This window comes from Apiospora phragmitis, assembly GCF_038363925.1.
Source record: "Apiospora phragmitis strain CBS 135458 chromosome Unknown utg000010l:1.0-9815664.0:1.0-9183399.0, whole genome shotgun sequence".
NCBI classification, from domain to species: domain Eukaryota; kingdom Fungi; phylum Ascomycota; class Sordariomycetes; order Amphisphaeriales; family Apiosporaceae; genus Apiospora; species Apiospora phragmitis.
The window spans coordinates 8252419-8265558 of record NW_027117409.1 but is presented as its reverse complement, the minus strand read 5'-3'; the positions used below and the strand labels follow the sequence as shown (position 1 = coordinate 8265558).

Here is a 13140-nt window from a genome sequence, read left to right as displayed (position 1 = left end):
CGAGGTCTCCACGGGCTGACATAATGACTCGAGCGAAGCCCCCTGCGGCCCAATCAGAACTGCAGGCAAAGCTTGGAAGGACGGGCAGGGCCAGAGAGAGAGCCCAGCAGCGTACCAGGCAAAGGCAGAGAGCAACGCATTGGAAACACTTGACCTCTGCTCTCCCAGCACAAGCCGCAACTCGCCTTCAGTTGAAGCTACCTACAACAACAAAACCTCTCCCATCTACCAACCAAACCACTCATCGAAACCACCTCCCCGGTTTACTTGTTGTCGCGAAGCCAGTCCTTCTCTTTTCCATTCCTCTTCTTCCATTTTCTTCCCCTTCAAAATACCTCATTCACACAACCCACAACACTCGTCAAGATGTCGTCGGTAACCTTCTCTGAGGCATGGTACGTAATCGATCCGCGCCTTTTTTTCGCCCATGGCCTGTCGAGCTTCGAGCTCCATCCACGCGAGTTCGCAGTATCGCTATGAGGCCTGGAAATGTTCTTTCCATCTCGGTTTTCATCATGATAGAGCTTTTTCGCTAACAGTTCCTGCTCTCTAGCCCCGTCTACGCGGTTAGTACTCGCTCGCTCCTACCACGTCCCGAGCCATCGAAGCTCTCTCTCCCGACGACGTCTCATCGATCGGAAAGAAAGAAAATGCCTCGGGGGCTCGCGACATCATCACGAACCTTGATTAGCTAACGCGTTTATATAGCCGTTCTTCGGTGCGATGGGTTGCACAGCCGCTATCGTCTTCACCTGCCTGGGTGCCGCCTACGGTACCGCCAAGTCTGGTGTCGGTATTGCTGCCATGGGTGTCCTCCGACCTGACCTGATCGTCAAGAGTACGAATCCTCTGTCCGAAATCCATCTTGGTTTGTTTTCATCGCTGACACACCGCTCCAGACATTGTTCCCGTCATTATGGCTGGTATCATTGGTATTTACGGTCTGGTCGTCTCCGTCCTGATCTCGGACGGTCTGAAGCAGGAACTGTCCCTCTACACTGGTTTCGTCCAACTCGGCGCCGGTCTCGCCGTCGGCCTGTCCGGTATGGCTGCGGGTTTCGCCATTGGTATTGTTGGTGATGCTGGTGTCCGCGGAACTGCTCAACAGCCCCGTCTCTTCGTCGGCATGATCTTGATTCTCATTTTCGCCGAAGTCTTGGGTCTTTACGGCCTCATTGTTGCCCTTCTCATGAACTCCAAGGCCACCCTCGACTCCAGCTGCTAAGCGCAACGAGGATTGCACAACAAGTCGGGAGTGTAATATATGTTGCACTGCGGCATGCACGATGTTTCGAGAGGAAAGAAGCACTTGATCCCGACAAGTTGTATCCACGACGATAAAACGCTATCAACGCCCCCGAGGCGATCGATGCGAACAGGGGAGGAAATCTGGGACTGAATCATCGCGGAAGCAGATTTCGGAATATATTACGAATAAAGGGGGAGTGGCTTAGGAGCGGTTGTTACGCCGTCTCTTATGTGTGCGATGCGGCGGGAAAGACAAGAGGGTGTTTAGGTGTGCCGTGGTGATGAGTAAAAGCTCATATGTATTACTGTTGTTGCATATTGTTACCACTTCGGATCGGTGTCTCATCATAGAACGCTTGGACGGGGAAAGGTTTGTACGTTAGGCTGGTAATTGAACTTTTTCCCTTGAAGTTTACAGCGTCTCGGATCTTCCGCAATCATTGTGATACCACGTTCATGTACGGATGGTAGTTTCCAAGAGCTCGGGTCTCTGTTCTACTCGATGTGGTCATCCAGTGGGCCTTGCTATCCAAAGAGCTCATGAAGAGTGAGAATTCCGTCCATCACGCATTTGTACGACATGGTGAGACTATACACGATACCTCAGCTGGTGAGTATTCTCACATGCATTTAGTAGATCAGACTTCAACCTTGGCCATAAATGCTTGCTCTCTCCAGCATATATTCATACAATACCCAGACAAAGGCCAACGACCCAGGATTTCTAGCTGCTCTACATGATTGGTTTGCCTTTTAGACAGCGATAATACATTGCAGATGACATGCCGTGTTTGAATTTCTTTTGTATTTATTACGTTCATCGTATGCCACATCAATGGCTACTTATAGGTCCACTAGCACTTTCCCAGGACACGAATAAAAAACATATACTGTCCGTTTCATGTGCACCGTAGCCCATTAGCCCGGCCTCCTGGCCATTGCCACTCCCTTTTCCTCGCGCCCTTCCGGCCGCCTTGGGGACTATTAAAAGAGGGATAAAGTTGCAGACAAATATGTGCTGTTTCAAGTATAGACATTGAAGAGAAGTGATGCTTTTTTTATACAAGGGGGTTTCCCTCCCCCTAACCCCGGGCAAGCAAATATGTTATGCCCCAATGGGTTTCTTGCCTGCCAATGGATGTTGCTCAAGAAAAAGCATGTTTCCAAAAATATGATCCGTTTTGGGGGTGGTCACAGCAATTGCTCAGGCCCTTGTCATCTCTTGGCGTGTGTGCCTTTTCTTGAGTTTAGAAGACGTACTAAGGGGCCAGATGTTAGCTGTGGTTGATCTTTGGAAGGGAAAAAGAAGAAGAAAAATATACAAAGGGCATGATGAACTTACAGGGATGAACAGGTACGGGACCTGTCTCTCGTACTCCTCCCAGGCGGCGCCGTACTTGGTGCGGCAGCGCTGGATGTCGCGCATGGCGCGGTGGGCGATCATGCCGCAGAAGAAGACGGGGTAGAACCAGGGGAAGGGGCTGCTGAAGCCCGTGACGAGGCCCCAGGTGATGGCGAAGTAGGCGTCGCAGGTGTAGTGGACCTTGCGGGCGAGGCCGTACCAGCCGTCGCAGAGGAGGCGGTCGCCGCAGTCGGTCTCGATGACGCGCGGGTTCTTGATCTCCTGCCAGGGCAGCTGCGGGAAGGTGCGGCGCTTGACGAAGGTGCCACGCTCCATCATGCGGAACGAGTTCTTCTGGCCGTTGCACGTGTCCCAGACGTAGTAGACGCCCAGGTACGAGACGAAGAGGGCGGCCAGGGCGTACTTGTTCCACGCGTACTCGGCCGGCGGGTGGTTGGCCAGGTAGAGGGTGCAGTGGCAGTACGACAGCGGCACGCCGGCCATGTTCCAGAAGATCAGCATGAAGCCCCACTTCTCGTAGTACATGTCCCAGGTGGTCACGATCAGGTGCTCGCCCTTGCCACAGGCGTTGGCGTAGAGGTAGTGGGCCATGACCAGGAACAGGACCTCGCCGGACACGTAGCCGTACTGCTCGTACTGGCGGCCGGCCGCGGCGACGCTGAGGCCGAAGAGGATGAACCAGGGGATGCGGACCTCGTAGAACATCTTGAAGTCGAGGATGCCGAACATGCGCGGGTTCAGCTCGGCGCCCATGAAGAAGTCGTAGATGGGCGAGCCGGTCATGCGGTGCTGGGCGCCGCGCCAGAGGGCGGAGAAGTAGGCGACGAAGGAGCAGAGAAAGCCGGACAGGATGGCCACCGACATGATGGGGCCGAACTCGTCCAAGAAGGTGTATATCCGGAAGTAGCCAGAAAAGTGCAGAGCTCCCATGACGATGATGGTGAAGTAGAAGCTAGTATAGGCCGAGCAGTAGTAGGGGAGCTGCTTGCCGCTCTCGTGGGGAAGGGGCTTGCCGTAGGCCCAGAAACCGGGCAGCCAGAGGTAGCAAGCGGCCTCGAAGACGTAGTATGTCCAGTAGATCTGCCACGCGCGGAGGTGAGGGAAGGCACCGGTGTAGATGAGGTTGCCCATATGCTTGAAAAAGTTGGTGATGGACTCGCCCTCGGCAGGCAAAGGCAGCTTGCCATCGTAGTACGTGGAACCAATCCACATGTAGTACATCAGCGCAGGGAAGCCGATCATGAGGCACAGGGTCCCAAGGCTGCCGCCAAACTCCTTCTCTCCTGAGTAATCGACCTTGGGGTCCTGGCCCTCGGCCCAGCCATCGACAATCTTGACGCCGGCCTTTCCATTGGTGTGGCCGTTTTGAGGAGCGTCCGTGCCGGCCTTGGCGTCGCCGTTCAACATGGTCGACAATTTGTCGTCCGGAACGGGGCTGAATTCCTCCTCCTTCGTAGCTACCTCATCATCCTCGCTAAGGTTCTCGGCGAACTTGCTGGTGCCACGTCGGCGCAAACCCCTCTTGCTGCCGTTGGCGGCGGCGGTGGTTGTGGTAGTGGTAGTGGTAGTGGTAGTGGTAGTTTCGGCGGCGGAGCTAGAGTCGCCGTCGTCGGAATCGACCGAGGGGAATTGTGACTTGCGCCGCGAGGTGCGGCGGCCCGGGGTTTGGACCATGCCTTCGAACAACTCCTTCTTGCTGTTTATGATACTTGTCGTCAGCAGCTGCAGGTCTCGGATTTTTTGTGCGACGTGAACCAGAGAACTGCTGCATGGTACGGCAGGTGTTCCCATGCCTTGCTTGCTCTAGCCATGATGGAGCCACATCACCACATTTTTCGAATACGAAAAAAAAAGGTTTCAACGAATCGTGTCCGCTGCACTGCAGCTGCAACGGCGACACTTATCACCTTTGGTTGACACTTTCCGTGCCCAATTAAGCATTTTTGAAGTGTGTCAACCCAAAGTCAATTCCAGGAAAACATAGAGGGTCATGCACATACCGAGGGGTCTCCCGCAAGGAGTATCTACCCGACGACATCTTGGGCAACTTTTTTTTTTCGTATAAGCCAAGCGGCGCAATGCTCCGAAAAAGAGACAGGAGAAGGAATGGACGACGGGCAATCCAATGCGCGTCTGACGAAAGGGATGCGCACCAGAGGGGACAAAAGGAGGGATAGTATAATGTACAATACTTTGTGAGATGGGGAAACGGAAGAGAGAGTAGCGGAAGCAATAATAAAGGACAATAATAAACAATAAATATACAACAATTTCCTGTCCGCCCCCGAATGATAGGCTATCGAGGGCCCAAATTTTTATATGGATGGGCCGGCCAGGGGCAGAAAAAGATTACTTGCAGAGCCAATTGCCTCGGCGTACAGCAGGTGCAGGGATCACCAGTATTAGTGAAATAGCGCCGGCTCGCTACGCTATCTTTATCCGCTGATGAATTGGGTACCTGACAGCACATCAAGCCAATGCCCTGAATGCTAAGCTTTTTTGTCAGTAGTTCCATCATGATTCATCACCGCCAGATGGATGCACTTGGGGTAAAGCATAATTGAAATCCAATTGATGCGCCTAGACCAGAACACGCGACAAGTTACATATTTAGAGGCCGTTGCGAGTATGTATTCCTATTCATGCCAATCATCTCAACCAGTAGGATTCAAGTCCATCCCGTCCAACTAATGAATACCTAATCCTCGCCTGAGTACGCCAAAGAAGCTTTGCAAGTAGGAAGCTCAATCACTATCTGACGTATAGTATTCCAACGAGCTATTGGACTTGTTTACTTCCCGAGACTGTTTTCGTCGTTTTCGGAAGGGCCAAGTACGCAGCCGCGAGGGCCGCTGTTTCGGAGCCAGATTTGCAGCCAATCTGACCGATCTCGTGCTCACCGCGCTTCTTAAAGACGCGTCGGAGTCCAAGGAGCTCATGGATCTCGAAGGTGACCTCGTAAGCCCGGTTCTGCGCTGGCTCCGGCTGCTGCGAATGGCATATTTCAGTCGGCTAGCTAGGCTCGACCGGCCTTCTGGCCTCGGCCGAGCGCCATCTTCCGCCAAAGACTCGAGGGAGCTCAGCGTACTAGTACTGGGGGCGGGTGAATTGGTAGGTAGGTTTTACCCGTCAGCCATGATGAAAAGGGGGGTGGAAACCTCATGTGTACAATAAAACAACATACCTGTCTGTACGCCGGTCGTTACTCTGATAACCTTCAACGCCGTCACTATCATCAGACTCTGCATCCTCCCCTTTTCTCCTTGTCTTCCTTTTGCACCCCTAGCCAGGTAAATATTTGATTGCGTCTAGGTCTCCTGGGTGCGTCAGATTTCTTTATAGAATCATGGCGGTTATGGCCGATTGTAGAATTCATTGCCGATACGTGTCCAGTATTCACAGGTAATAGATGTGTCGCCGATAAATCGATTCGTAGCCGCGGCCGAGGCTCCGGCAAAGCTCGCATTGTTCTACCCAGGTCAGCACATAGTAGCATAATGGCTTGAATACTGGGCTGCTCTCCCACTTACAAACTCGGCGCAAAATGGTCTGGTTTCCAAATTGTTTGCAAGACCGGGGGGAGAGGGTTCATTCCTCCGGTTCATGTCGTAACTGAACATGCCTAGGAGTAGTTGCGCAGTCGACTTGGCTTCTGCTAGGCACCTTCTCAGATTTGCAACCTCTGACTTCTTCGAGCACCATTTCCATCGCGTCATGAAACTGGTAGAAGCCAGGTTCTCTTCAGCGTGCACAGCTTCAAATATCGGGAAGACATCTTCCTTGACTCCCTTCATCACAATGGCGGCTTGCTTGACCACGTGCTCAACCAGCTCCTAGGGTTCACCATCGTCGGATTCAGAGTTATAACCTGATTCATGTACCGTCCTGTCGAATTTTTCTAGGAATTTCGAGTAAAAAACGATTTCATCCATGAAATGTTGAGCATCTTCGGGGGCTGTACGGAGTGCTCCAACAAACACCTTCAGCTCATGGCCTGCTTTCAGCAGCATAATAGCAATGGGTATAAGAGCAGTCACGCCCGAGAATGGATCCATTTTGCTGAAGTTTCTTTCAACTTTGGTGAAGAATTATAGCAAGATTAGCAAATTCAACACTTTTTTAGTCAGAGGGTTGAACATGCATGCTATGTACCAACCTCGAAAACAATCGTGGTCGCCTCATGCCGGTTTTGTATCTCCTCAACTTGACGACCTATAACGACAAGCATACCTCATTGCGGCCTGAAAAGAACGCCTTGCAAAACGCCTTGGTGGTGTGGGCGGCATTGGCATATGCCCTCAACGGCTGGAATGCAACAGTCTTGCGCGGTGTTAACCAACTGCATTTATCATGCAGACGGATATGTGTCCATTGGCTTTGTCGATGTCGTATCGGGGCAGAGCACCCCCTCATGATTTGCTGTTTGTGCTGCACGCTGCACCATGAAGTGATGTGACGTGGGGGCCCTCTTGGTTGACATGGAAGAAAGAAGCTTCGAGTAATATTCTGGATGGTCCGATATGAACAGTCCAGTGGGAACGTGGGCTGTGACCGAGCTGCATCTCCAAGATTTTGTATCCGAAAAGACATTGCATTTGTCTCGTCAACCGAAGAGCAGACCGGCTATTGGATGCAATGGAGGTTGAGTAGTTTCTTTGGTTACAGGAATGGTGTTCTGCAGTAAATAGCACAATATAGGATGAAAAGGGGCTCGGTCTATGAAGTCCACCGTACCCTAGATCTACTTCGGCTGAATCTCCGTTGATTAGATTTCGACAACTTGAATTGGCATGATAACATTTGAAGGGGTTTTGGCCATTATCCCGCCACATAGCTTTCAGTTGATGTCCGTACTTGAAAAGCCCCGACGCAGTAGTTGGCCAACTGCCAAAGCAATGTTCAGTCTACCATCAAGATGAGCCTGACCAATAATTACGTGCTCCATTCCCGTCGCTTCCAGTATATGCATCGCGACCAGACCTCCGGTTATCTTCTCTCGGTCTGCTTTCCCGCCCAGGCCTCTCGTCCTTAGGAGGCGACGATGATGACGCTCCTTTCCTTTTGCGTCTTCTCGAACCCCGCCGGCGGTTATCCTCCGGAATCGCCTCGGGTCTTGTCTCTTCCTGCAGCGAACTCGGGGGCACCTTCTCTTCCCAGGCTTGCCGCAACATCTGCGTCGCTCGAGTATGAGAATTCCACAATCTTTGGTCTCTAGCTAGTCTCATTGACCGCCCCTGTGGCTGCTGCTGCTGCTGCTGCTGCTCCTCTCTTGGGTGGATTTTTGGTGGCGGGACGCCATTCGTTGTGTTTGTAGTAGAATTCTTAGCGTCGGTCGGCCAGTGGCTCTTCTCCTCCGAGATCAACGTCCGTCGAAGTCTCCTGCGCGGCTCCGGGGGTGGTGGGGGCCGTGGAGGCGGCGATGGTATAGGCGAGTGTTGGTTCACTTCAGGCGATGAGCGTAAATGCCCTGGTGGCCGCGCCTCTTCCATCAGCTCATCCCTAAGCAGATCATCGGCTAGTTGGGTTGCAACAGATTGCGGTACAGGCGAGTGATGCCTTACTCCAGGGGTCGTGTTTGGGGATCCTCGACATTGCGGCGCTTCGGCCAACTCGTCCTGAAGTATATCGTTACCTGATGGGACCGTAGGAGGCGGCGGTGGTGACGGCCCTCGTAGTATTATAGGTGATGGTGATGGTGCATGCGAATGTTGCAGGAATTGATGTGACATGTGTGAGAGGTCTCGAGCTCGTGCAACTCCGGGTTTACATTCGGCTGCTGGTGGTACTGGAAAATACCTAGGATCAGAATTGATAGCGTCCTCTCCAATATCCCCTGGAGGCCCTGGGCCAGGACCTTTAGGCCTCGGAGGTCTGGTACCAATTTCGCTTGGATCGTCCGGCGGAGGAGATGGCGACCTTCTATCACGTTCTCCTGTATTTGGAATCACACGGCCCTGGGATGATGTCCTCTCCTCATCCCGTCGTGCTCGCTCCTGGTATCTTTCTCCGGCCTTGAGTGCCCGAGAGACACATTTCTCAATATTTCTAGTACTGTCGAGTATCTCACTTAGTTTCGTATTCGAAATGTTCTCGGCGCTGAATTGATGTCTTTCTATATGCTCTTGTAGCTCTTTTCTGGCTTGTCTCGAGGCTATCGTCATCTCCTCAAGCTGTCTTTCGAGAAGTCGACTACGATATAATTAGTCATTGGAGTGGGTGAGTTTGCTTAGAATCCAGGCATACACTCTTTTAGCATTGTCTCCCTGGCGCCTTGCTTCTTCCAATTGAAGCTGGCCTGTAGCAAGGCTCAACGTCAACTTGATCTCGTTCATCACAAGCCGTAGTTCCACCATGTCGGGTCTCCTGATCACCCAGAGCACGCGTGCCCATACTGACATGATCCGCGGTTCATCAGTGCCATATGCTTTGCCGAACTTGCTGATCAGTACGTCCACGCCATTTTGCAAAATGAAACATTGCTGCTCTATAGCACCCAACAGGCTATCACGTTCACGTCGAGGCTTGGCCTCGGTGGGTTTCGGTGCGCCGTCTGCAAGCTCATGGAAGGTTCCAATGAGCATCGCAAGAATTGACGCCTCTGTGTAGAAATAACATATTTCTTTAGGAGCTGCCTTTGCAGTTACAATGGTCTCCCGTAACTCTTTGACGGAAGAAATCAGGCTGTTGGCGATCTGAAGTATAGATGACAAGGCACCTAGAGCCCCCAGCGCAGCTTCTGCCATGAGCCAAATATAATTCTTTTCACTGGAGCTCTTGAATATAACTGGAACATGATGTCCGATACGCACAATGGACGGGCAAGAAACGTAGAGAGGAGCCCGTGGTTGAATGCCATCCCACCTGGCCGGCAAATGGGCCTTTCCCATCCCCGCCTCCTTTCAAAGGTAGGCAGACGAGAAGATGGTGGTGTGCCGGCTCCTCTGATTCGACTCTTTCGTGTCGTTCAAAGAACCGAGTCTGCAATTGCTTCCGGCTAACGGTCACTGCAGACACCGTGCATTTCTCAGCCTTTGATTTGTCTTAGCTGTACACCTCATACACGGCTCGATAGGCGCCATCCCACTTCCCCGCACACAGTTTTATTCGTCCTTGCCTAAGAGTATTCAGTTCCACGCGCGTGCCTATCCCCGTTATAGTGGTACTAATCTAGACTCCCCAGATGGGTTTAATCGGTCGCCATGGAGTATTACTCTTCGAATTATCGATATGAGAGCACCTCTAGCCATCCCTCAAGCTGTAGCTCGTCATCAAGCCGTCGTTCCGACGTGCATCAGAACCTTCTCATCACGCTCGCATGTAGTGAGCTGGCCGACGTATCCATAAACGAGCGCATCTACCCGTCCATCGGTGCGCCTCTTGGAACCGGCGCTACTTTCTCCGTGGAGCGCAAGGAAGCTAAAGGGGAAAAGCTTGTCGCCGTCAAGCATGTCCACAGGCGAGGAAACCCATCGCACGTTGGTCGTTCTGCTGCGGCGGGTATAGACGTCATCCTCGATGGCGTTCTTCTCGAACTAAGAGTACTTCTGCACCTGAACACCTTCCACCATCGAAATGCTCGTGCGCCTGCTGGCTTATGGCTGGGATGAGGGTCCCCTGCCTTATCTCGTCCTCGAATATGCCGATCTGGGGTCGCTGCGAGAATTTCTACAGGCCAATCTGCAGAGTTGGGAAGAGAAGAACAGGCTAGCGGTAGGCCTCGCATCGGCGTTGGAAATGCTCCACGCCTGTGAGGTGATCCACGGGGATATCAAATTGGAGAACATCCTGGCCTTCTCCAGCAGTAAAAGGGGCTTTGACGCGAAGCTGGCCGATTTTGGTCTGAGTTGTTTCACCGCCTTGGGCAGTAGGGACTTTCGCGGAACTCATCTCGTAAGTGCGCCCGAGGTCCGGACCGGGAAAGCACCGATCGGAGACATAGTCGCGTACGAGAAGGCGGACGTGTACTCTTATGGCATGGCAATGTGGGAGGTTATGGATGATGGAGGACGATATTATCACAGCCCTTCTATTTGTAAAACGGCCACAGAAGATGAAATCGAATTCGCCAGGGACTTTCTGGCTCAGTTGGATTCACGGGAGGCCAAGATTACACCTTATGCGGCTGAATTTATCCGCAACCTCGATATGCCCACGTATATGAGGAATAGAATGGTTTCTGCTTTGGAGATGGCGCTTGTCCGGGACCCGGAAGACAGATGCGATATTAGGGAATTCCGCTTAGAGTTGGACATTTCCGAAGAGTACGTCTGTCCCCGTTATCGAGTATTAATGCCCCTGTTGTCTAATAGTTAGCAGAAGTGAGCCAGAAATAGCAAATCCTCTTCTAACACCTTGTTATTCAATTTTCGATGTATGTAAAACATGCACTTTTCCATCTTCCGAGACTGAAGCCCCGATAGATTGCAGCATCGCCTCTCCCATGGGGCTCCCGCCAAGAACTCAAAGATGGGTTTCAATCCGGATCTACCGATGAAGCAAACGAGTTTCAAGGCCAGGATGCGTTCAACAATGCTGCTCTTTTGGCTGCTGGCTTTGGCTGTGAGATTGACTACCCCATGTCGCTCAAGGAACTTCAACGATCAAGCTCTCTTGGCTATCTACCAGCAACAGTCTTGTGCAGCACATTCTTGGCCGGTGGGTTGACGAACACACCTCCCTGCGATCCTATAAACCTTGATCATTTGTCGTTTTCTGGAGAGCATTGGATCCGAGTTATGGCCGCAGCCCCAGGAGAAAAAGTTCGCCAACCAATTCAGGAAATTCTATCAGTTTCAAAACGCCATGCTAGCACAGGCGCCCATCACAGTTTCTCTGGGCGGTGACCTCATCGTGCTGGATAACCAGGCCAATTTAGAGCAGGTCCTTCTGGGGCACAGTAACGGCGAGATAGACGATGCTACTGTCAACATCAGCTTGGAGGGCAAAACTCACAGTAAGCCGTTGATGCACCATCTAATCCTGACGCATGAGTTTCTCGCAAGTCACTGCTAGAAGGGGGCTGTGATGCCTTAAGACGCACACACAATCTCATGTCCATGTTGATCGTTGCTTGTGCGGCCGGGTCAAGCACTTTGGTGAGGCTCCTGTTGACCAAGTGCCCGGAATACGCGTCCAGGGGAACTCGGAAGGGGTATCTCCTCTCCACTGGCTCTTTATGTTCGAAGACGACCAAATCGAAGATATTGCTAAAGCTCTAGTTAAGCCCAGCGCAGACTTGATGCGAGTCGGCGTCGGAAGTTTTCCTGACTTCAATCTTGTACTAGTGGGCAGTCCCCTGCACTGGGCGATTGCGGCGCGCAACGTGCGAGGCAATCGAGGTGTTGGTCGGCCTCGGAGCCGATGTGAATACGGAGATACCGAGGCCGATGGTGGAATGCCTTGAAGGCTGCCCTAAACCCCTAGACTTTGCTGTTACGCTACTCATGCCGGAGGTGGTCGCACTATTGATTCGCCTCGGTGCTCGGTCGAATGATAAGAGGAGCGAAGGCAAGATGCCACTGCATCATATAGGCGACTGTACAGACCCATTCCGACTGTGGATGTACCACGGAAGCTCTATCGAAGCCGTGGTGATGGAAACCGTACAAGTACTGCTGGACTCGGGCGCCGACCTCAACTGCCATGAAGGCGAAGAACCAGATCCCTTGTATGCTATTACATACTCCCCAAGCGACTCTACTTTGGTCCTGGCTCCGTTTCTTCGATTTAACCCGGCCCCGTTGGACCACTCTCTATTGCGTTCGTTAGCGTTATCCCTTCAGCATGATCACGCCGGCTCTCGAAAGATGACCCTTATGTCCGACTACTACGCTCAGAATCTCAGGCGAGAAAGTTTTATGGATGAGTGCAGGGCAACCATCCGAGCCTGTGCACAAGATGGCACGATCGCTGCTGGACGGGTAATTCTGTCGCAGCTCTCCCCAGATGCAGGAAAGGTTATAGGCGAAGAGGAGCTTGTACGTCTCGCTGCAGAGAACGATCAGTCCGAGATGATCGAGCTCCTTCTTCAGCACAGGGCCAATATCGATCATGACACCCGCGGTACACCCGCGGCAGCTGCGGCAGCATTCTGCAAGCGGAAGGCCCTTGGTGTTCTACTGCGACGAGACGCAAGCTTGCTCAGTCTACCATCTACACAGTCTGAAACCACACTTCTGCACGAAATTACCGCAGGCACGTCTTCACAAATGGAGAGCGAGCTAACGATGAATTTAATTAAAGAGGAGTTCTGCAATCGATTTGACCGTGTAGTGGATAACTTTGATGATAGGGGTCTCACAGCTCTTCACCAAGCGGTTATCTGGAGCAGTGGTGCCAACGTCGAGAACCTCCTCCTTTTGGGCGCCACAGATTGTCCTGTTCGGGGCACAACTGTCACTACGACGGGCCTGGCGCAGCTAGCATTGGAACAACCGCCGTGGCTGATTGCGCAGCAGGGACACCGCCGAGTCGAAAAATACAAGCATGAAGTTGAGACGTATATCCGGGTTCTTGGTCGGCTCAGCTAG

At 52.4% G+C, this 13140-nt stretch overlaps 7 protein-coding genes across 7 annotated transcripts; 3 read left to right on the top strand and 4 right to left on the bottom strand.

Annotated features, from left to right (window-relative positions):
- Positions 1–366: 366 nt before the first annotated feature.
- On the top strand, positions 367–1225 carry PG994_012277 (vacuolar ATP synthase 16 kDa proteolipid subunit; the record flags this gene model as incomplete). The annotated part of the gene is made up of 4 exons (XM_066863686.1): positions 367–395; positions 554–566; positions 709–838; positions 900–1225. The coding sequence occupies 4 exons, from the start codon at positions 367–369 to the stop codon at positions 1223–1225; spliced, it is 498 nt and encodes a 165-aa protein (XP_066712796.1).
- A 1270-nt stretch (positions 1226–2495) lies between these two features.
- PG994_012276 (ERG4/ERG24 ergosterol biosynthesis protein) lies at positions 2496–4649 on the bottom strand (the record flags this gene model as incomplete). The annotated part of the gene is made up of 3 exons (XM_066863685.1): positions 2496–2507; positions 2591–4373; positions 4612–4649. 3 exons carry the CDS (start codon positions 4647–4649, stop codon positions 2496–2498), a joined length of 1833 nt encoding a protein of 610 aa, XP_066712795.1.
- A 660-nt stretch (positions 4650–5309) lies between these two features.
- On the bottom strand, positions 5310–6666 carry PG994_012275 (uncharacterized protein; the record flags this gene model as incomplete). Its single annotated transcript, XM_066863684.1, has 4 exons — positions 5310–5362; positions 5407–5596; positions 6142–6444; positions 6493–6666. The coding sequence occupies 4 exons, from the start codon at positions 6664–6666 to the stop codon at positions 5310–5312; spliced, it is 720 nt and encodes a 239-aa protein (XP_066712794.1).
- An 855-nt stretch (positions 6667–7521) lies between these two features.
- PG994_012274 (uncharacterized protein) lies at positions 7522–9498 on the bottom strand (the record flags this gene model as incomplete). Its single annotated transcript, XM_066863683.1, has 2 exons — positions 7522–8800; positions 8855–9498. The coding sequence occupies 2 exons, from the start codon at positions 9496–9498 to the stop codon at positions 7522–7524; spliced, it is 1923 nt and encodes a 640-aa protein (XP_066712793.1).
- Positions 9499–9879: 381 nt separating this feature from the next.
- PG994_012273 (uncharacterized protein) lies at positions 9880–10059 on the bottom strand (the record flags this gene model as incomplete). The annotated part of the gene is made up of 1 exon (XM_066863682.1): positions 9880–10059. One exon carries the CDS (start codon positions 10057–10059, stop codon positions 9880–9882), a length of 180 nt encoding a protein of 59 aa, XP_066712792.1.
- Positions 10060–10183: 124 nt separating this feature from the next.
- PG994_012272 (uncharacterized protein) lies at positions 10184–10924 on the top strand (the record flags this gene model as incomplete). Its single annotated transcript, XM_066863681.1, has 1 exon — positions 10184–10924. The coding sequence occupies one exon, from the start codon at positions 10184–10186 to the stop codon at positions 10922–10924; it is 741 nt and encodes a 246-aa protein (XP_066712791.1).
- A 1493-nt stretch (positions 10925–12417) lies between these two features.
- On the top strand, positions 12418–13140 carry PG994_012271 (uncharacterized protein; the record flags this gene model as incomplete). The annotated part of the gene is made up of 1 exon (XM_066863680.1): positions 12418–13140. One exon carries the CDS (start codon positions 12418–12420, stop codon positions 13138–13140), a length of 723 nt encoding a protein of 240 aa, XP_066712790.1.